Here is a 22,088-nt window from a genome sequence, read left to right on the forward strand (position 1 = left end):
GACAACTGAGTTTCATACTAGATGAGGCAGAAAGTTTAACAGAGATATCAAGGAAAGAGCCAGACAAAGAGAGCCCTGCTAAAACACTGTCATCCAGGGACACATGCCCAAGGCTGCGCTGTCTGCCAAATGGCCTCATCAGTCCTCAGAGAAATAGACTTTACTGAAATAGGCTAGCCAGGGCATTAAAACAAATAAACAAGAAAACAACCACAAGCCCTGAAAGAAGAAAGAGGGAAGAGTATCAAGAGTTGCTACAGTATTTACTTAAAATGTCCAGTTTTTAACAAAAATCGAGACATGCAAAGAAACAGGAAAGTATGACACAAACGTAGGAGAAAGCAGGCAACAGAAATTGCCTGTGAGAGAGCCCACATACCAGAATTAACAAAGACTTCAAAGCAGCCATTATAAATATGGTCAAAGAACTAAAGGAAACTATCCTCAAAGAAGCAGTGATGACAGTGTATCATCAAATAGAGAATATTAATTATGAGATAAGAGATATAAAAAGCCAAATGGAAGTTCCAGAGATGAAAAGTACAATAACTGGAATGAAAAGTTCACTGAGAGAGAGAAAAGAACAGAAAAAAATAGAAATGATAGCTGAAAACTTTCCAAATATGATTAATGTACACATCTGAGAAGTTCAAAGAACTGCAAGTAGTATAAACTCAAAAGATTTACACCCATTCACATCATAATGAAAATGCTGACAGAGGAAATCTGGAAAGTAGCAAGGGAAAAATGACTCATCATGTTCAAGAGTATCCCAGTAAGATTATCAGCTTACTTCTCATCAGAAATGATAGAGGCCAGAAGGCAGTGGGATGACATATTCAAAGTGCTGGGAAAAAACTCAGCCAAGAATTACATCCAATAAAACCTTCTTTCAAAAATGAAGGTGAAATAAACAGCTTTCTAGATAAGCAATAACTTAGGGAATTCACTACTAGCAGACCTGCCTTAGGAGAAATATTGGCTGAAAGCAAGTTACCTCAGCCAGTGATTCAAATTCACACAGCAAAAAAATGGAGGATCAGTGAAGGTAATTGTATAATAATAAAAGACAATATATGTGCATCTTTCTTCTCCTTAACTAATTTCAAAAGCAGTTGTATAAAACTATGTGTTTATAGTTACATTGTTGAACCTATGACATATAGAAATGTAATATATTGGACAATAACAGGTCAAAGAAGGTGGGTGGACCCAAAGTTCTATTGGAGTAAGGAAATTGGACAAGGTGGTAACTCGGATTGACAGGAACCAGTGAAGAAAATCAAAATGGTAAATAAGAGGGTCACTATAGCAGAGCAGACTCTGTAAATATTTACTTGCTCTCCTTTCTTTTCTCAGCTGCTTTAATGGGCATAAAATTTTATAAAGTAATAATTTTAACAGTGTATTGTGTAACAATGTATACAGTGTATTGTAAGTATATTGTATTGTTTGGCTTTTAGCATATGTAGATGTAGTATGCATAATAATAGCACAAAAAGGGGGAAGAGGGAGCTCTGCGAGCCCTGGAATTAAGTTAATTTCTATCTGAAAAAGAGTCTGTCAAGTTAAGATGTATATGGCAGGCAAGCCTTGTAGCAACTGCTAAGAAAGTAACTTTAGAAATATAGTGAGAAAGTCATTAAAGGAATTACAGTGTTATACTAGAAAATATTTACTTAATGCAAAAGAAAGTGTTAAAGGAAAACTAAAGGGGGCTTCCCTGGTGGCACAGTGGTTGAGAGTCCACCTGCCGATGCAGGGGACGCAGGTTTGTGCCCCGGTCCGGGAGGATCCCACATGCCACAGAGTGGCTGGGCCCGTGAGCCATGGCCGCTGAGCCTGTGCATCCGGAGCCTGTGCTCCGCAACGGGAGAGGCCACAACAGGGAGAGGCCTGCGTACTGCAAAAAAAAAACCTAGAGGAATTTTAAAAAGTGAGCTATATAGAAGACAAAAAGTAAAAGGCAGAAGTAAATCCAACTTTGTCAGTAATAACATTAAATGTGAATGGATTAAATAATTCATTCAAAAAACAGATTGTCATGTTGGATTTTTTAAAAAGGATCCAATTATATACAGCCTACGGGATACACGTTTTCTATTCAAAGGTAGAAATAGGTTGAAAGTAAATGACAGAAGAAGATGTATCATGCAAAGGACAACCATGAGAAAACTGTAGTGGCTGTACTAAGAGTGACTTTAAAACAAAAATGTTATCAGAGATTTAAAAAATAGATTTTATAATAATATAAAAGGGTGAATCTATCAAGATATAACAGCATGTGTATCTAACAACAGAGCCAGAAATAAGTAAATGAAGCAAAACCAACAGATTCAAAGAGAGAAATAGGCAGTTCAACGTAATAGTTGGAGACTTTAATAACCCATTTTCAATAGTGGACAACTATATAGAGGATCAGCAAGGAAATAGAAGACTTGAGCCACACTGTAAGCCAACTAGACTAAACTGATATATATATAGAACACTGCACCCAACAACTGTGGAGAACATATTCTTCTCAAGTACACATGGAATGTTCTCCAGGATGGACCATATGCTAGGCCTTAAAAAAAAAAGAACAACTCAGGAAAGTTAAAAGGATTAAAATTGTACAAAGTAAGTACTCCAATCGCAAGGGAGAGATATTAGAAATTAATAGCGAAAGAAATTTGGGAAATTCACAAATGTATGGAAATTAAGCAGTAAATAACTGATGGTTCAAAGATAAAATCACAAAGGAAACTAGAAGATATTTTGAGATGAATGAAAATGAAAGCACAACATACCAAACTTATGGAATGCAGCTAAAGGATGCTTATAAATTTATAGCTGTAAATGCCTACGTTTAAAAAGAGCTCAAAAAATAACCTAATTTTCCACCTTAAATCATTGAAAAAAGAAGAGCAAACTATATTCCCAAAGCAAACAGAAGAAATAATAGGATTGGACTGGAAATTAATGAAATAGAGAATAAAAAAACAATAGAGAAAATCCACAAAACCAAAAGTGGTGCTTTGAAAAGGTCAACGAAATTGACAAACCTTTAGCTACACTGACCAAGCAAAAAAGGGACAAGTTCAAATTACTAAAATCAGGAATGAAAGAGGGTATATTATAACCAACCTTACAAAGATTTTTAAAAAGGACTCTAAGAGAATACTATAAACAACTGTATGCCAATAAACTAGATAACCTAGATGAAATGGAAGAATTATAAGAAAGATGCAAACTCCTGCAACTGACTCAAGAAGAAATAGAAAATCTGAACAGACCTATAACAAGAGATTGCATTAGTGATGAAAAACTACCCCAAAGACAAGCCCTGGCCCAAAAGGTTTCACTGGTTAACTCTACCAACCAGAAGTAACACCAGTACATCACAGACTCTTCCATAAAATAGAAGAGGAAAGAACTTTGCTTAACTCATTCTGTGAAGCCATATTACCCTGATACCAAAACGAGACCAAAAGAAAAAAAGACATCACAAGGAAATTACAGACTAATGTGTTTTACAAGTGTAGATGCAAAACCACTCAACAAAATACTAGCAAACAAAATACAGCAGCAAAAACGGATTATATACCTGATCAAGTGTATATACATAATTAAGTGGGATTTATGCAAGGTTGGCTCAGTATATGAAGATCAATTTAATATAGCATATCAATAGAACAAAGGACAAAAACTACATGATTATTTCAATAGATGCAAAAAAAGCATTTGGCAAACTCCATCTTCATGATAAAAACATTCAAACTCGGAATAGAAGGGAATTCCTCAGCCTGTTAAAAAGCATCTACAGAAAACCCACAACCAACATTATACTTAACAGCTGAAGACTGAAAAGCTTTTCCCTCACTAAGATCAGAACAAGACAGATATCTGCTCTTACCACTTGTATTCAACATTGTACTGGAGGTTCTGGCTAGGTGGTTAGGCAAGAAAAAGAAATTAAAGGCATCCACATTAGGAAGAAGTAAAACTATCTCTAGTCACAGATGATGTGATCTTTTATATAGAAAAACCTTAGGATCCACTGAAACACCGCTAAACCAATAAACAATTTCAATCAACACAGTTTCAGGATGGAAGATCAGTATACAAAAATCCCTTGTATTTCTATACAGTAGTAATGAACAGACCAAAAATGAAATTAAAACAATTTCATTTAAAGGAGCATCAAAAAATAAAATACTTAGTGATAAATTTAGCAAAGAAATATAAAACTTATACTCTGAATTCAAAGTGCAAAACATCACTGTTACTGAAAGAAAGAAAACCTAAATGAATGTAAAGACAGCTTATGTTCATGAGTCAGAAGAGTCAGTATTGTTAAAGTAGCAATATTTCACACCTTGATCTACAGATCTATCTACAGATTCAGCATGGTCCCTATCACAATCCCCTCTGGCTCTTTTGCAGAAATGGACTAGCTGGTCCTAAAATTCATTCGGAAATGCAAGGGGCCCAAAATAGCCAGGACAATCTTGAAGAAGAAGAACAAACATGGAGGACTTACATTTCCTAATTTTTCAACTTAGTACAAAGCTGTAGTAATCAAGACAGTGTGCTACTGGCATAAAGAGAGACATATACAATGAAATAGAATTGAGAGTTCAGAAATAAACGCTCACTTATGTGGTCGGTTGATTTTCAGCAAGAGTGCCAAGACCATTCAGTTGGGGAAACAATAGTCTTTTCAACAAATGGTACTGGGACCATTAGCTGTACACATGCAAAAGAATGAAGTGGACCCCCCTACCTCACATATATAAAAATGAACTCAAAAGGATCAAAGACCTAAATGTAAGAGCTAATCCTATAAAACGCTTAGAAGAAAACAGGGATAAATATTTATGACTTTGGATTTGGTGGTGGTTTCTTAGATGACACTAAAGCACAGGCAGCCAAATGAAAAATAGGTAAATTGGACTTCATTAAAATTAAAACCTTTTGTGCTTCAAAAAACACCATCAAGAAAGTGAAAAGCCGGAATGGGAGAACATTTTTGGAGGGTGGAGAACATTTTTGCCAACCATATATCTAATAAGGTACTTGTATCTAGGAGATATAAAGAACTCCTACAGCTCCATAATGAAAAGACAACCCATTTCAAATTATGGGCAAAAGATCTGAATAGACTTTCTCCAAAGAAGATATGAGAAAGCCAGCAAGCACATGAAAACATGCTCAGCATCATTAGCCATCAGGGAAATGCAAATCCAACCCACAATCAGATACCACTCCACACCCACTAGCATGATTATCATCAAAAAGACACGTAACATGGGGCTTCCCTGGTGGCACAGTGGTTAAGAATCCGCCTGCCAATGTAGGGGAAAAGGGTTCGAGCCCTGGCCTGGGAAGATCCCACATGCCGCAGAACAACTAAGCCCATCCGCCACAACTACTGAGCCTGCGCTCTAGAGCCCGTGAGCCACAACTACTGAGCCCACGCACCGCAACTACTGTAGCCCACGTGCCTAGAGCCCGTGCCCCGCAACGAGAGGCCACTGCAATGAGAAGTCTGCGCACCGCAACCAAGAGTAGCCCTGCTCGCCGCAACTAGAGGAAGCCCACGTGCAGCAACAAAGACCCAATGCAGCGAAAGATAAATAAATTAATTAATTAATTTTAAAAAAGAGACAGATAACAGGTGTCGGCAAGGAGATGGAGAAATCAGAACCCTCATTCCCTGTTGGTGGGCATGCAAAGTGGTGCAGCCACTGTGGAAAACAGTCTGTCAGGTACTCAAAAGGTTAAACATAGTTTCCGTATGACCTAGAAATTCCACTTGTAGGTATATATACCCAAGAGAAATGAAAACATATGTTTACGCAAAAACTTAGACACGAATGTTCATGAGAGAAGATTTACTATAGCCAAAATATGGAAACAACTCAAATGTTCATCAGCTGATGAATGGATAACAATGTGGTATATTGTATGTAATAGAATATTATACAGTAGCTTAAAAAAATGAAATACTGTTACGTACTGCAACCTGAATGAACCTTGAAACCGTTGTGCTAGAAACAAAAAAACACAAGTTATATGATTCTATTTATATAAAATGTCCTGAATAGGCAGTTCCATAGAGACAGAAAGTAGTCTAGTGGATGCCTGGGGCTGTAGGGGCTTGGCGGGAAATGGGGATTGACTGCTAATGTGAACAGGATTTCTTTTAGGGGTGATACAAATGCTCTAATATTGATTGTGGAGATGGCTGCACAATTCTGTGAATACATTAAAGGCCAATAAATTGTACGTTTGAAAGGGGTGAATTGTATGGCATGTGAATCATAGCTCAGAGCTGTTTTGTTTTTTTTTTAAAGTGAGTGTACCCCAGGGTACAGTACATATATATGGAGGGTGGTACCCACTTTAATCAGTATTGTGGAGCTGAAGAGATTTGGAGGGAAGCACAGGCCTCTTAAACTAGTTTTTCCATCCTCATCCTTGGGAATCACATTGTTACTAAGCTCTGGCCATTGCTTTCAGGACTGTGATTCGTGAAAATATTTATCCCAGAGAGTTTCTTGTCAGGCCTTTGCAAACCAGGCACCAAAAGTTGGCAGTGACTCGGCAGAGTCCAGGCTGCCTGCATCTCTCTTTCTCCACAGATGTTCATTACTGAGGAGGGCTCATGCGCCATCCGCCGCCCCTGCTCCTTCCACAGACGTCCTCTCCCGCAGTCCCCCCCAGACCCCCAAGCTAGGTGATGAGGACGCTGAGGCGCTGGAGGCTACATGGCAGGTGTGCAGCAGAGGCGCGATTCTGCGTGATAGCCCTTCAGATTCTCTTTACAAATCAGTTGACTCTTAAAGTGTTCTGGGAGCGGGGCCAAGGAGTCCCAAGACATAAATTGAGTAATTATGGTTTTCCTCCCAACATGCAAGAAAAGATATGTGAATAGATAGAATTTTCTCAATTAGATTTTTTCCAGTAAATTTTTCTTAGTCTTTGCTGGCTGTCACTTTCATTGCCATTAAGAGCTTGCAGATTAAAAGGAAGAAAACATATAGCAAGCAAGCATTAGCAAAAACTCAGAGTTCGTTTTCTACTTCTGTTTAACACATACTTGTATGTTGGGTACATGTGCCCTGCATTTTTTAAGCACTTTCAACATATTAAATCATTTAATCTTTGCAACGTTGGTAAGAGATAGGTACTGTTGCCATTATTTCTGTTTTACAGATGAGGATGGATACTGAAGCATAGACACATCAACAGACTTCCCCAAAGCCACCCAGCAGTCTGGCTCCGAGTCCTTAACCACTGTGCTGCACTGCCTCTCTGTCATGCTTCGTTCAGCAGCTGGTCGTCTTTCAGCTTTTATATTAGTGATGTAACATGGCTGGAAAAAATAGTTCTAAGTCTGTAGGGTGGAGTAAGTTAGGTTTTTAGGTCATGATATCACCGTACAGAAATCATAACTGCATGTGCCTCACCCGAATATATCTCATGACCACTGCTCTGTACCACATAGACTTTCTGGCCTTTTCAAAAGGCCTCTAGGGCAACAGTCCCAATAGGAACTTAAAAGGACCTTAGTAGTTACTGATTCATCCTTTCACCTTAAAGATGAGGAAAACTAAGGGGAAGTAAATCCTAAGGTCTCCTGACTCTGACCTTTTAAAATAATAGGGACCTAAGAGTGAGGCTTCCCAAGAATCAGGTGCTGGGCTTTCTTGTGTCCTCCTTCACTCCTCACAGGAACTCTAGCCGATCGCTGCAGCACTACTTTTCTTCCCGTTTACAGAGCACTTGAAAGCCTGACGAGGAGGTGACTTGCTCAGGGTCACACAGCCAGCAAGTTGTCGTTCCACAGCCCGCCCTCAGTCTTCATCCCTTTGCTCTGCCCCATTCCCGAGAGTACCCTCCACTGCGGCCTGCGTGACCCACTGAGACTTTTTTGTTAACTGGGTAGTAGAGGAAATGAGATGGTTTACCTATGGCCCAAAACCCAATGCCTGACACATATTGTGTCCATGAATATTATGTAGCTTTTGCTGTTGTCGCTAATAATGAAATTGGGTAAAATGAAAACCTGCTAGTAGATAATATGTTCATCTGTATCACTAGTATCGATTGTGATGCCTCGTCTGCCTTAGGAAACTTTCCATGGCTGTTTGAAAAACAGGAGGGAAAAAAATCTTCAAAAAGCATCCATTTTAGTCCTTCAGCAGTGCCCCCTTGTGGCATCTAAGCAGAGGGACCAAGTACTCAAGAGTCCTTTGTGACCTGAAGAGACTTTGACACAGTTTGCTGCTGGACATGTGTCTGGGCACTTTCTCGGGGTGGGCGTGGTGGGTCTGGCGGTGGCAGGAGAAGGGATTTGGGGGCAGGGCATGGATCAGATTACTGGGTTGGCTGTGTCAGAGTATTTTTGCTGGGTGTTAAAAGCTGATGGGATACAATTGCAGAGTCCATGTTCCTAAGTTTCTAAGCTTCCCTGAACCCGGTGGCCTGGAGAGACTTTTGTGGCTTTCAAAGTCTGTCACGGACTCAGGGCCCAGTCTGATGGCTCTGTTAACCTCAGGTCTGTTCAGAGCAGGTTTGAGGGGCAGAAACATGTTTCCTCACAAGCAGTGATTGAACCCTCTCTCCTGGTGGCTGTCTCAGCCTCCATTGTGCTCCCTCCTCCAGGGGCTTCGGAGGAAAATGGCCTGCCTCACACTTCACCTAGGACCCAGCTGCCTCAGTCAATGAAGATCATGCATGAGATCATGTACAAACTGGAAGTGCTCTATGTCCTCTGCGTGTTGCTGATGGGGCGCCAGCGAAACCAGGTGGGCCCTTCCGCCACGTCTCAGAGCAGGAGGAGCCGCGGGCAGACACTTCCCAGGCACCTGTTAGGCCGCCCCTCACAATGCCTCTGTCTCTGGCCAGCAAAGCGAGGGGTTGGCTCCCTTGTCCCTGTTTTACACGTCAGGAAACCAGTCTGATTCCGGGGCTCATAGTCTTTCCACTGTACCTTGCTGTGGGCATCATTTCTAGACAGAGCATTAGTGCCCCGGGCAGGAGTGGGCGGCTTAGCCATGTTCTCTGACCTTGTTGATGTGCAGAGTAAAGGGTGGGTGTCTGCCCTGTAGATGCACTGGGGGAGTTGCCAGGCTGATGGGGGCTTGGGGTGGTGGGTTGGAACTGTGTCAAGTTACGAAAACTAGGCAACTGCGGGGGTCCAGTCATGCTGAGGTTCCTTGAACCTTGAAGCAGTTCCAGGAGGGAGGAGGGGGAGGGCTCTAGAAGTATGCAGCACTCCTCAAGATGCATAAGTGGCCCACTGGTGCTCCCTACGCATTCTCCTAGGGGTGAAACGAGGCCTGGGGGGAGGGGTGGGCTAAGGGAAGCGGGAGCTGGGAGCTCAGCAGTCCTTGAGCACCTTTTTGAGTTAGGGACTGTACTCTCACACAGCTCTCTGTGAGGTGGGTGCAGTTATCACAAGTTTACAAGTGAGGAGCAATTTTAGAGAGGGCAGCAGGGAAAAGACTGGCTGAAAGATGACATCTGGCCCGGCAGCGTCCTGAAGAAAGCGAGGAAGCCAGGACTGCTAACCCTCAAGACAGCCTGCCAGGTAGAGGGAGCAGGCCCAGATGGGAAGTGGGTGCGAGCCTGCCTGGTGGGTTGGTGGAACAGGGAAGCTGGGGGATGGACAGGAACCAGCAGCGAGGAGAGGTTGGGTGAGGGGTCGCGCGGGGGCCAGGTCGCATTGGGCTTTCATAGGCCATTTAAGGGCTCTTGTGTTTATACTCTGAGTGAAATGGGAAGCCATCCTCTGGCTGCTGTGTGAAAGAGCTCACAGTAGCTAGGACCAGCATGTTTGTGGCAGGAGTGGTGAGAGGTGCTTGCGTTCTGGATCTATTTTGAAGGTAGAACAGGTAAGATTTGCTGATAGGTTAGATGTGGACATAAGTGGAGAGAGGAGTTAAAGGTAACTTCCTTACCTCTTTCCAAGCAGGTGAGAGGAATGGTTTGCCATTTATTGACATGGTTAAGACTGGTGGGTAAGGATTGGAGGGGCAGACGTCTGAAGGGAGGATGGGGAGGAGTTCAGTTTGAACAAGTTAGGTTTAGGTGTCTGTTAGAATTGGCACTTGGCTTACCTGCACCTGGAGTTAGGGGAGAGGAGAGGCCTGGAGGTATAACTTTGGGCGTCGTCACCCTGTGGTTGGCATTTAAAACCAGGACGCTGGATGAGATCCTGCCCTGATGTCCACAGCACTGGGGCTCCTTCCTGTAATATGGAATATATTTCTTATAAAAGATATTAGTCACGATATCTTACCTGTGTTGAGTGCTTTTTCTTTTTTGAGGCACTTTCATAGTCATTCATATTTGAATTTGAGGTTATTTGGTAAGTTATACAGCAGGTGGTGACCTCTACCCCACTTGATGCTTGTGAAAACAAAGATACAAAAAAGGGCCCTGCTCTCAGTCATCTCAAGCACCGTGAGAGCCAGGATTTAAACTCTGCTGCCCTGGCTCTTCTTTCTATCCCCTCACCATGGCAGTTCCCTGCTCTCTGAGCCTTCCTGTTACCAAGTTCCTATGAATCATTGTGGTCTTCAGTTAAACTGTGATAACAGCCGCCGCTTCCTTGGGAGGGACCATCAGCTGGCCTCAGAACCCTGCCTTCCTGAGAACCAGTATTATGCTGGTGTGTCCTCATTTGCACAGTCAGCATTAACTGAGTTCCTACTGTGTGCTAGGCACTGTGGGAACATGGATTCACAGACCCCGCCTAGACCAGGACAGCAGGGGGAACAGTTTCCCCGGCCAGGTTCCCCAGAAGGCTCCTCCTTGGAGTGACCTTATTATTGTGCACTCGGGCCAGGTTCTCTGACCAGTCTTGGCTAAGTTGAAATCACTAGACTGGAAATGCTCACCAAGTGTCATAAGTTCCATCCCTCTGGTGCTAATGAAAATAATCAATACAACAGTCATTTTTTCCAGCGCTTCCTGTAAGTCAGGCCCTGAGCTTCCCTCATATTACCTCATTCAGCCCTTTCAACAGCTTCATCAGCCCTCATTTTCCATCAAGGGACTCAAGCTTAAAGAAGAATGTTGCCCAGAGTCACAGCACTGTCAAGTTCTGGTCTCCCAAGATAAACACCAGCCTGTGGTGGATGGGGAAGGGACAGGCTTTCAGATCAGAACACCTGAGTTAGGGTGACATTTCCACCCCTGTCTTGGCCATATCAGTCCTGCTAAACTTGCCTTTCCTCTGTAAAATGGGAATTAGTAAGTACTGGGGCTGTGCTCTGGACTAGACATATGTTTTCTGACTTTATCCTTAAAACAGCCCTGAAAAGTAGTAATAGTTTTGTTTTATGTTATGTAAAAAATTATTTTAATAGGTCAGTAATTCACATAGTTCTGTATTAAAAGGTGTAAATGAGCATAAGTGAAGCCTTTCTCCCCTCTGATCCTGAACATTCAGGGTTCTCCCATGAAGCATCTAATTTTACCAGTTATTAGTGTCTCCTTCTAGAGAGTTTAAAAGTGTGTTTGTGCGTAGTGGGAGTGGTGGTGAGGGTAGAGTAAGTGTGGCTGTTTTCTTTAAACCTCAGCAATGCTTTCTTCGTCCTGAAGCCTCATGGTACCTACCTGCCCAGGCTTTGATAGGCCTTCACAGCACATTTGTCTTAATGCTTTTGCCTTCCTGCCCCATCCAGGTTCACAGAATGATTGCGGAGTTCAAGCTGATCCCTGGGCTGAACAATTTGTTTGACAAACTGATTTGGAGGAAGCATTCAGCATCTGCCCTTGTCCTCCACGGTCACAACCAGAACTGTGACTGTAGCCCGGTGAGCAGGGACCCTGGTGACAGATGGGCTTTGCTTGCCAGAAGTAGTTTTTTCAAGAACTGCTGTTGGCCCTTTGAGATTTCATTCTTTGAGAGTAGAGCAGAAACTGAAAGTCATAGCCTGTGTAACCCCATAATTGGAAGCCACCTTGGGGAAGGATCTAACCCCCACCCTTCACCTATCCAGAAATCCCTTTTGAGGCCCTCCAGCCAGCCTTCCCTTGTTCACCTCTGGGCAGGGCACTCACTTTCCTCCAGACAGGGCTACCCTCTCTGCTACGGAACAGCAAGTTTTTCCTCATTCTGTTCTCTATCCCATTGTAATTTACATCCACTGATAGTAGGTTTGCCTTCCAGAACCACGCCAGTGGTCTGCCTCCAAAAAGGGCTTTAGGAGGTTTTCTCTTTTTTAAGGGTCAAGGGCTCACCTTTGCTTGGTCTTTCTCACGGTGCCCTAGAGAGCACTGAACTGGGAGTCAGGAGCCCTGTTGTGCCACTCAGCCTTTTGGGAGAGCTTGAACAAGTCACTGAATCTCTGAGCCTCTGTTTCTTGCAAAAGAAGGATCATCGGCTATCAGCATGAGGGGGAAAGTGCCACACGGCCACCAGGCCCAGTGACACGGTCCTCCCTGGTCTCTAAGCTGCATTCTGGGGACTTTCCTCAGTGCCGTATCTTCCAGTTTACTGTTTTTCTCCTTGGCTTTGTCAGATTTACCTTTCAGCACATCCATTTAAGTTAATTTCAAGTGAATATATTCTGCATTTCTAGACATTTTGTCTGGATCTTTGTCAAAAGCTATGTGGTCTTTTATTCATTATGTTAATATTTTGTTCTTCTGTTGCATTTTCTGTCTTTAATTTTACCTCTTTAATTATTCATAACATACTTTTTTATGGTATTTTTTGGATTGCTTATGGGGAGCTACTTGTGTCTGAGTCTTCAGACTCACCTCGGGGTGGAGTGTTGCCTTGTGTTCTGTACTGTTTGTAGGTCACCTTCGGGGGAGGGGGAGCTTGTTTTCCCTGTGAGTACCTGTGTAGCCTGGGCCCTGGAAATAGTCCTATAGAACATTTGGCTTTGTCTACCAGGTACTTCGGGGGCACAGCATCCCAGGGCAAGGTTTCATTTGAGTGTCTGCCCTCCCACTCTGGTAGTATGAGCCCAGGGTCCTCCTGGGGACCTGGGGGCTCCCCTCCACCACCAGCAGCACCCTGGCAGAGACAGGCTTCTTTGCCAGCTCCCTGGGCTGGTAGGTGGGGTTTTTCTAACCCTTTTTTCACCAAATGTTTACATTCTGCAGGCTTTCCAAGGGGCCAAGGTTCTGTCTGGTCCCTGCAGAGCATTGAAACCCAAGCCCTGGCCCGAATAAGTCTCATTTCCACTTCTCCACCCACCCGGAGTTGCCAGCCATCAGCTCTTCTGCTCACTGCTCTGAACTCGGTCCTTTTATTTCTGATTCTAGTGGAATTTCCTATGAACTTAGCCTCACATTTAAAATAATTTCAGTTATTTTTTTAAGACTTTTTTTTAAAAATTTATTTTATTTTTGGCTGCATTGGGTCTTCATTGCTGACCGTGGGCCTTTCTCTAGTTGCGGCAAGCAGAGGCCTGTGGTGCGCGGGCCTCTCACTGCGGTGACCTCCCCCGTTGTGGAGCACAGGCTCTAGGTGCACGGGCTTCAGCAGTTGCGGCTCACAGGCTCTAGAGCACAGGCTCAGTAGCTGTGGTGCATGGGCCCAGTTGCCTCACAGCTTGTGAGATCATCCCGGACCAGGGCTCGAACCCACGTCCCCTGCATTGTCAGGTGGATTCCCAACCACTGTGCCACCGGAGAAGCCCAATTTCAGTTATTTTTTATCCAGTATGTTGGGGTGTTTTTAACAGGAAGGGTCTACATTAGCTTAATCTCCTGTTGGCCAGATATGGACAAAGGGTTTTCTGACTAAAGAGAAGTCCTCACTGTGCACGAGGACAGGGGCTCAGAGAAGCAGAGTGACATCCAGGCTGTCACCAGAGCCTTTTGTTTTCTTTTGGAACATTGTGACTGTGGTTTTAACATCGAGGATGCACATGTATTTTAGGACATCACCTTGAAGATTCAGTTTTTGAGGCTCCTCCAGAGTTTCAGCGACCACCATGAGTAAGTACGAGCCATCCCTGGGAGGAGAGTTGTTTCGTTGTCTTTTCTTTTCCCTTTGTCTAATCGCTAACCTCAGCTCAGGAGGACCTGGGCGCCGTTCTCACCTCAGGGCAACTGCATGGGGCTGCACTTCCATGATCAGGGCTGCCATTTGTGCAGCCCATCCTTTATGCCAGGCCCTACACTGAGTTTCCCCTTGCCCCACAGCCACCTTGGAAGTGAGTGCGGAAGTTGCTGACCCCTTATTACCCTTGGGGTCAATACAGCTCTCAGCCGTCTGTCCCTCTGAGCCAGGAGCTTGGCTATTTGCAGGGGCCAGCAGGAACCTCAGATGGCCAAAGTGGGCCGAGTATTGGCATGTTGAGCAGATGGAATATTCTTCACCTGTACAAGGAGATGTACTCTCCCCTGTTTTCCTTGAAACACACTCTGCCCTCTTATTTTTACTGTCCAGTGTTTGGTGGAGGATGTATTGGAGAATGATTCTCTGCTATAAGGAAAGTGCAGGGGAGGGGTAAATGGCAGCTGACCTTGGCGTTGGTGAGACCTTGGTGAGCTGGAACACACAGGCAGCCACTGCTCAGCTCTTAGCAGCTGTTGGTGTACAGGAAACAAGGCCCAGTGTTGCATAGCTTCTGAGTTTTTCCCCCAAGGAAAGCCAGAAATCAAGCTTTATGTGAAAAGTCCTGATTTTTAAGTGCTGGTTTATATTCGTTTCAAATATTGTATAAGCTGACAGGACGTGCCTGGGGACACATGTGACCTCAGGGGCCTTCACTTTGCAGCTTTTGTCTGGATCATGTTGATCATCCTCTCTGAGAGGTTCTCTGTCTGAAGGCCTCAAGCTCCAGCAAGTATGTCAGCCCTGAAAAACGGCACCAATATGTTCTGAATGTGTCCTTTTTTTCCTGAAGAATTGAGCCCCTAGCTTTCATCAGATTCTTAAATCTGATGGGTCATGTTCTCAGGCTTGGATTTTATATATTCTAAAGCAGTGTGAAAATGTGGGAGCATTTTTCATGGGAGTGACATGATCACATTCCAGTTATCTGAAGATTATTCTGGGTGCTGTGTGTGGGATTGACTCCTGTGGGGAGACCATTTCGGAAGCTGGTTCTGTCCACATCACTTGGGTGACGAGAGGCCTGGATGTGAAAGGGAAAGGAGGGAGGGAGTGTCACAGCCGACTCAGGCCTCCTGGTGGGAATGCTGGAACAGGGCCAGTCTTGAGTAAAATGATGAGTTTGATTTGGACATCACTGAGTTGGAAGTGCCTTTGAGAAATTAAATAGAAATGTTCAGTGGCAAAAGAAAGGCCTAGAGATGCTAAGGAAAGGGGCCTCATTAGTGGACGTGGCAGGCAGAGGGTGGGCGTTGGGGCCAGGGAGACTCCCACAGCCTGAGAGCAGTGGGCTGTGTGCCCTGCCACAGAATGCTGGCTCGGGGTAAGTGGCGTTGGGGGCGGGTACCCCGGGGCTTCTCGGATTCCCTCCACAGGAAATGGGCAGGGGGCTAGCCCAGTGTTGATGCGGCAGCCACAGTTCCTGTCCTTTACCACCTCCAACACATTTATTTCAGGAACAAGTATCTACTGCTCAACAACCAAGAGCTGAATGAACTCAGCGCCATCTCTCTCAAGGCCAACATCCCCGAGGTGGAAGCCGTCCTCAACACTGACAGGTGAGCATGGCTGGGGTGCATCTGTGGCCCACAGCCCACCCTGGTTTCCTGCGTGTCGCAGGGCTCCCAGATGGGATGGGTGCACACAGGTGTGTGTACTTGTCCTTTCTCACTCACGTGTAGCTACAGTGTCTTGAGGGCTCCTCTGTGCCAGGCACTGTCCTCCCGTCACCTGCATTATCTCATTGGAGCCCCACAGCAGCCCTTGGAGGGAAGTGCCATTGTCACCTCCACTTTACAGAGTGGGGAGCAGGGGCTCAGGTCACCTCCCACAGGTCATATATACTCTGCTCTCTCCCTTGTCACTCAGCTTCATTGACATGCTCCTTTCCTGCCCTCTGCCAAGTCCCATTAGCTGGGTTATACTTGCCTCACTTTCTAGAGCGGAGCAGGGAAGTCACAGGCTCACAGGGGTCAGGGGAGGGAGGGGGGACTGTATCCAGCAACAGGAGTTGTAATTCTCCAGCCTTTTTTGTTTGTTTGTTTGTTTTTACTTTTAAAGTAGCAGAAATCTTTGTTCAAGTGAAAGTGAATATAGTCCCACCCTAACACCTGTAGTGGGTGAATAGTAGAGCTGCTCTATTTGAAGGGGAAGTTTAAGGACCTAGAGTCCCTGCCTGCTTGGCCCTCTCTCCCCGATAATGCAACCTGAGTCATTTCCTCACTTACTGTCTTTGCTTCCTAGACCAGGAAGCGGAGGCCCAGAGCCTCAGGTACTTGTCCAAGGCCAGCTGGAGCTGAACCTGGGGCCCAGGGTACTCCCTGCCTCACCCTGTTGGCACGGACTTTGCCCCATCTGCTAGACTCTGTCATGGTATTTCAAACCCACTTTTGTTGTAAGCAGCCCTCTCTCCAGCAGTTCTGAGCCCTGTGTGACTCTGGTTGTGTTTTTGGCCTCTGATCACTTGTCAGTGAGTTTGGGCAGGGAAAGCTGCCCTGAGATGTAGTGAGAATGCACTTGGCTATTCAGTTGTGAGACTGCAGGAGTCCTTAGGGTGCTCTGGACCCAGGTAGAGCAGGAGGACATCCTGTAGGTTTGGAAATGTCACCATGTTTTTTTACCCACCTACCCCAGCAGAGACACCCAACCACAGGGCCCCAAGACACAGTCCTTCGGCCAAGTGGAATTTGGCCCCTGTCAGCCTCTCAGATCTGCCCCCAATATGTCCCTGTCTATTTTATTTCAGGAGTTTGGTGTGTGATGGGAAGAGGGGCTTATTAACTCGTCTGCTGCAGGTCATGAAGAAGGAGCCAGCTGAGTCATCTTTCAGGTAGATCTGGGACACGCACCTGCCACTCCTGAGGGCCCAGGAGCCAAGTGTTTCTTAAGCTGTTAGAATGACCTTCTTTAGTCACCAGCTTCTACCCCGGACATCTGGTTACTGTCAGGGAGAGGGAGTTTGCCGTCTCCCTTGTGTTGACTCAGCACGTACTCACTAGCTCCTGCTGTGTGCCACCAGTGTGTTTCAAGAATTGACCAAGCATTCACCAAGCACCTGTTCTGTGCTGGTGCTGGACAGGTGGGGGAGAAATGGGAGTTACAGCCCCTGCCCACATGGAGTTGCCTGCATTGTGAGAAACAAGCATGAAAAGAAACCTGTGTGGGGGTTGCAGTGTGGAAAGGCTCGGAGCCAGGACCTGCCCCGGGAGCCGTGGGAGCAAAGGAAAGGCTGGTGGGGCGGGTGCGGACAGGGAGGGCACCTCAGTTCCTTAGACTCATCTAAGTTGAGTCTTAAAGGCTGCAGACAGCAGTAGCAGGTGAGGGATGCATTCCATCAGGGTGGGTGTGAGCTGTCAGTAGGCTCCATCCCCAAGGGTCCCCTGTCAGCTCAGCCTGCTTTGTCCTGACGTCCCCTTATGGATCCCAGCTCTGCCCTCGGGGGCCACTCAGTCAACATCAGCCACCTCTTCTCTAGGACAGCCCATCAGAAGTGAGCTCGGTGGTCTGTCCACACGTCTGTCGGGTTCCCTTATGCATTCCCGGCCCCTCGCTTCCATGTCCTCCTGTTCCTCTGAAGGGGCAGAGGCTAGAGTGTGTTTTCACACGTGATTCACAGGGCCAGCCCTTTGATCCTAGATGCTGCCTTCTCCAAGACACAGCTCCTTCCAGATGAACCACATGGAGGACTGTTCCCCCCTGAGCCGTCAGATCCCTGATGATGGGGACCCTTGATGTGTCCCCAATGCCTAGTGTGAGGCCCGATGCCTAGTAGATAGACGTTCAGTAAATGTCTGTTGGATAAATGAAAAGGCAGCAGACATCTCCCAGCCCCTTGGTGAATAGAACATGGGCCAGAAGAGGGCAGCCTTAGCCACCTGGGCCAGGGGTCAACATTTGGGTCGCAGGTTTTGGCAAGCCCGGGCTGTGGAGAGTTTCCTCCGAGGGACCACCTCCTATGCAGACCAGATGTTCCTGCTGAAGCGAGGCCTTCTGGAGGTAATGGCCCGGAGGAGCCAGGGTGTCGGGTGTCCCTCTCCCCAGCCCCATGTGTTGCTTTCCTGTCCTGAGACCTAGACAGCTGGCAGAGCAGACCAGATCTCTTTATTGTAAAATGCCAGTGCAGATCGCCCTGGTACTTCCCCATAGCTGTCAACTCTGGGTTCCCCATGGGTGCCTAACGGGTGACTGAGGGATCTGGGGGTGGCCATGGAGGATTACAGGAGTCTGTAAAGCTGCTCAGCAAGGCCTTTTGACCCTGAGGATATTTTGCTGCTGACTAAAAGTTCATTTCCCTTTCTTGAAAAATGGCCTCCAGAAAAAGCAAAATTTACGAAGGGAGGTAGGGCAAAATGTCCAAAGCTACAATTGGGTAAAAAAAAGGATACAAATAAGAAACTGACACATGCATTGTTATAAAAATCCATAAGGAAAAGAACTGATCCAAATTGGTATATACAACTTCAAGAAAATAAAAATGAAAAAGGAAACAGTTTAACTGTCATAGAAAACCTTCTCAAGGAGTTAATAAATTGCTTTATGTTCTTGATAAAAGTTCACTGACTTTAGTGTGAACTTCTTCTTTTATTAACATAAAGACAAACCATGGGGTCAAAATGTGTCTCGTGTTCTTAAACCCTGTGCTTCACTTGAATGGCTTCAGTGCTCGGGCAGTGGCCAGTGTTACCTCTGGAGACGGCCACCTCCCTGCGAGCTGGAGAGCCTGGCCGTCTTGCAGACACTTTAGCTCGGACCTGGGCAAGCGAGAGAGGTGATGGCTACATAGCCCAACCTCCCCCCACACCCGACTTCCTGGTGAGGTGTGTCAGGCCCGGCCCTGCCCTGGGAGCCACCAGCGTCCTCAGATGAGAATCTAGACAGGGGAGCAGGTTCCATCAACCTGGATGCTTGCTCAAAGCTAATGCCACGTGGTCTGAGCTATGTGCCAGGGCTGGGGGAGGCCGGTGGTGGGCAGCTTAGATGAGCACAGCCTGGGGGCAGCAGCCATATGTGCCTGTTGGTCCCCGGGATCAGCCGCCTTCCTGCCTTCACCCTGTCCTCTCCCACCCCCAGCACATCCTCTACTGCATTGTGGACAGTGAGTGCAAGTCGCGGGATGTGCTCCAGAGTTACTTTGACCTCCTGGGGGAGCTGATGAAGTTTAATGTTGATGCATTCAAGAGATTTAATAAATACATCAACACGGATGCAAAGGTAAGTCTACTCCATGGTTCCGTGCGGTTTGCCACATCATCCAGAAGCTATGTTGCAGCCCAGTCTTCAGGTGCTGGTTTTAAATTGGAGAGTCCTGGGGAGTCAGCGGGTAGTTGTCAACAAACATTCATTAGCCCTTGCTGTGTGCCGGGCACTGTGCTAGACCCTGGGTACACAGGGATGAAAGTCTCAGCCGCTTGTGGGCAGGTGGGCTTGGAAATGGGTCTGATGCAGTGTGCCGGGTGCCGTGATGAGCCCCAGAAGGGCAGGACTGGGCCTGGTGTGTTAGGCTCACAGGATGTGTGTGGCAGAAACCCAGCTCAGACAAGTTGAAGTAGAAATGACAGTAGACCCTTCAGTGCAGAAAACACTGGACATAGTGTCAGAAGATGAGTCGAGCTCTTTTGCTGGGGCTGCTTATTAGGTGGTAGGGCAGGGCACAGGTTTGACTGAGCTTCAGCCTTCCTGTTGGAAACAGCTGGGCCAGGGTACGGGGATACCCCCTGCAGCCGTCTCCAGCCGAGAACCCCCCACCCCCGTCAGCCCAGCCTCCGCTCCAGTTCCAGGTGTTCCTGAAGCAGATCAACAGCTCGCTCGTGGACTCCAACATGCTGGTGCGCTGCGTCACTCTGTCGCTGGACCGATTCGAAAACCAGGTGGACATGAAAGGTAAGAAAAAGCCGTCATGCCAAGGTGAATCGGTCCAGTGTGGCTGCGATTGGTGTCAAACGCCCAGCCTCTAGCAAGGAGACAGAAATGTCTGGAAGTGGCTGCACCAAACACCCACGTGGTTGGGGTCAAGGCGGTGGCTCTCAGGGTGATTTTCTTGGCTTTACTTTTATCATCCATGCTTCCTCTGATGAGCATGTGTGACATCTTAATGGCAGGTGAAAAAAAAAAAAACACTGTTTCCAGCAAAATGCAAAAAACAACACACACCCTTCCTCTCCTGGCCTGGACTTGCCTGGGATGAGAGGCCCCCAGGTGGTGAAGCCTGGGGAGGGCCTCTGGGAGAGGCGGTCCCCGAACGTGACCGAAGGCAAAGGTGGAAGCGGACTCCTGGCAGGGGCTCTAGTGAGAACGCAGGCTTTAGCCGGGGTGGCAGAGCAGCTGGAGATTTGTTCCTGCTGCAGCCAGCACTTTCTGTAGTTGTTTTGACAGTGGGGGCTCCCAGCTTCAGAGTCAGAGCCCAAGGTGGGCTTGACTAGAAGTCTGGGTGTCAGTCCCCTGGGCCTGAGCCGCAGACCAGCTTCCACACCTGCTGCTCACACCTCTGCCTCTCTGTTCCTAGTCGCAGAGGTCCTGTCCGAGTGCCGCCTGCTTGCCTACATATCCCAGGTGCCCACACAGATGTCCTTCCTCTTCCGCCTCATCAATATCATCCACGTGCAGACGCTGACCCAGGTGAGAGGCTCTGCAGACCTGCCACAGGGAAAGGGAGATTGGAAGCAGTTACTCTCATCCCAGAGCCACCTTCACCCTAGAAGCGTTGGGTTGGCCAAAAAGTTCGTTTGGTTAATGAATACATTCAATAAAGTTCTTGGTGAAAATGAAAAATGTGTCTTTTTACTTAAAACTGAACAAACTTTTGGGCCAACCCAATACATCTCCTGAGACCCATCCCTTGGTTCCTGGGAAACCCTCCCAGCTATTCTGAGGACTTTTCTCCAATAAGGATCAGTGCCCCATTTTACAGAAGGGGCCTAGGGAGGGAGCAAGGCTCCAAGGTCACAGATGATTTGGGGCAGAGTCAGGATGGGCACTGAGCTCTGACTCCCAGTTCAGTGCTCTCCGAGCCCAGCCTCCTGTGCAGACTTTGGGGTTGGACCTGATGTTGACTCCCACCTCCTTCCACAGATAACTGTGCAGCTGACCCTTTTCCGAGCTTCACACCCCTCTTTTCTAAAATGGGGGTAATACTCAGAGGTTGTTCTTTCATTCCTTCATCTAACGTTTACTGAGGCGAGACCCTGGGCTGGGGATGCACAGTGAACGAAACAGTCTGAGACACTTCAGGAAGCTGCCTGTCTAGTGCTGAGTGAAGCGGAGTGAGACACCTGCATCTGACGCGTGCACCCCGCCGCCCCAGGGCTCGAAGCTCCTGGGAAGAAGCGATGCCTGAGCTAATTCTGGAAGAAGAGTGGACTCTAACTAGACTGATGATACCGTTCCCACCGGAAACATCCCAGGGTGGGGATGGGGGCGTGGGGTGAGGGACCAGGAAGGCACTTGGGCCAGGATGCCAGCATCGTTCCTCTCCCCAGTCCTCTTGTCAGCTTTCTGCAGGGGCAGTGCAGTGCATGGCCCCTGGACTCCGCCAGGGACACCGTCCTCCCTGCCCAGTGGCACCCCCGCTCCACCGGGGCCCCTGGGGCTGCCGGCACGTGTGTGACCTGGATGGCCTGGTGCTTGCAGGAGAATGTCAGCTGCCTGAACACCAGCCTGGTGATCCTGATGCTGGCCCGACGGAAAGAGCGGCTGCCCCTGTACCTGCGGCTGCTGCAGCGGATGGAGCACAGCAAGAAGTACCCTGGCTTCCTGCTCAACAACTTCCACAACCTGCTGCGCTTCTGGCAGCAGCATTACCTACACAAGGACAAGGACAGCACCTGCCTGGAGAACGTGAGTGCCCCGCCCCTGAGGGGTGGCGGGCGGGCTGCGGGCACGCAGACCCAGGGCCCCTCGGAGGGGCATCTGGGGTCCCTGGTCCCCGCCTGGACCCTGTGGCAGGCAGCTCTTTGTCCCCTTACCAAGGCCCTCCCCACGGGGTGCTGGGCTTGACCCGGGTCCCCCAGGCGCCCGC

General features: G+C 47.1%; 1 protein-coding gene across 3 annotated transcripts in view; it reads left to right on the forward strand.

Annotated features, from left to right (window-relative positions):
- Positions 1 to 22,088, forward strand: part of TRPC4AP (transient receptor potential cation channel subfamily C member 4 associated protein) — a 77,993-nt gene that overhangs the window by 54,943 nt on the left and 962 nt on the right. For 2 of the 3 annotated variants that reach the window (XM_032604191.1, XM_032604189.1), the window contains 10 exons: positions 8,629 to 8,795; positions 11,682 to 11,813; positions 13,895 to 13,953; positions 15,532 to 15,633; positions 16,821 to 16,904; positions 17,980 to 18,070; positions 19,145 to 19,285; positions 19,846 to 19,954; positions 20,577 to 20,689; positions 21,701 to 21,907. In XM_032604191.1, the coding sequence (XP_032460082.1) occupies positions 8,629 to 8,795; positions 11,682 to 11,813; positions 13,895 to 13,953; positions 15,532 to 15,633; positions 16,821 to 16,904; positions 17,980 to 18,070; positions 19,145 to 19,285; positions 19,846 to 19,954; positions 20,577 to 20,689; positions 21,701 to 21,907 (1,205 nt within the window). The remainder of the gene's footprint in view (positions 1 to 8,628; positions 8,796 to 11,681; positions 11,814 to 13,894; positions 13,954 to 15,531; positions 15,634 to 16,820; positions 16,905 to 17,979; positions 18,071 to 19,144; positions 19,286 to 19,845; positions 19,955 to 20,576; positions 20,690 to 21,700; positions 21,908 to 22,088) is intronic. The other variant, XM_032604190.1, reaches the window with a different exon arrangement.

Source organism: Phocoena sinus, chromosome 15, assembly GCF_008692025.1.
Source record: "Phocoena sinus isolate mPhoSin1 chromosome 15, mPhoSin1.pri, whole genome shotgun sequence".
Classification (NCBI taxonomy): Eukaryota; Metazoa; Chordata; class Mammalia; order Artiodactyla; family Phocoenidae; genus Phocoena; species Phocoena sinus.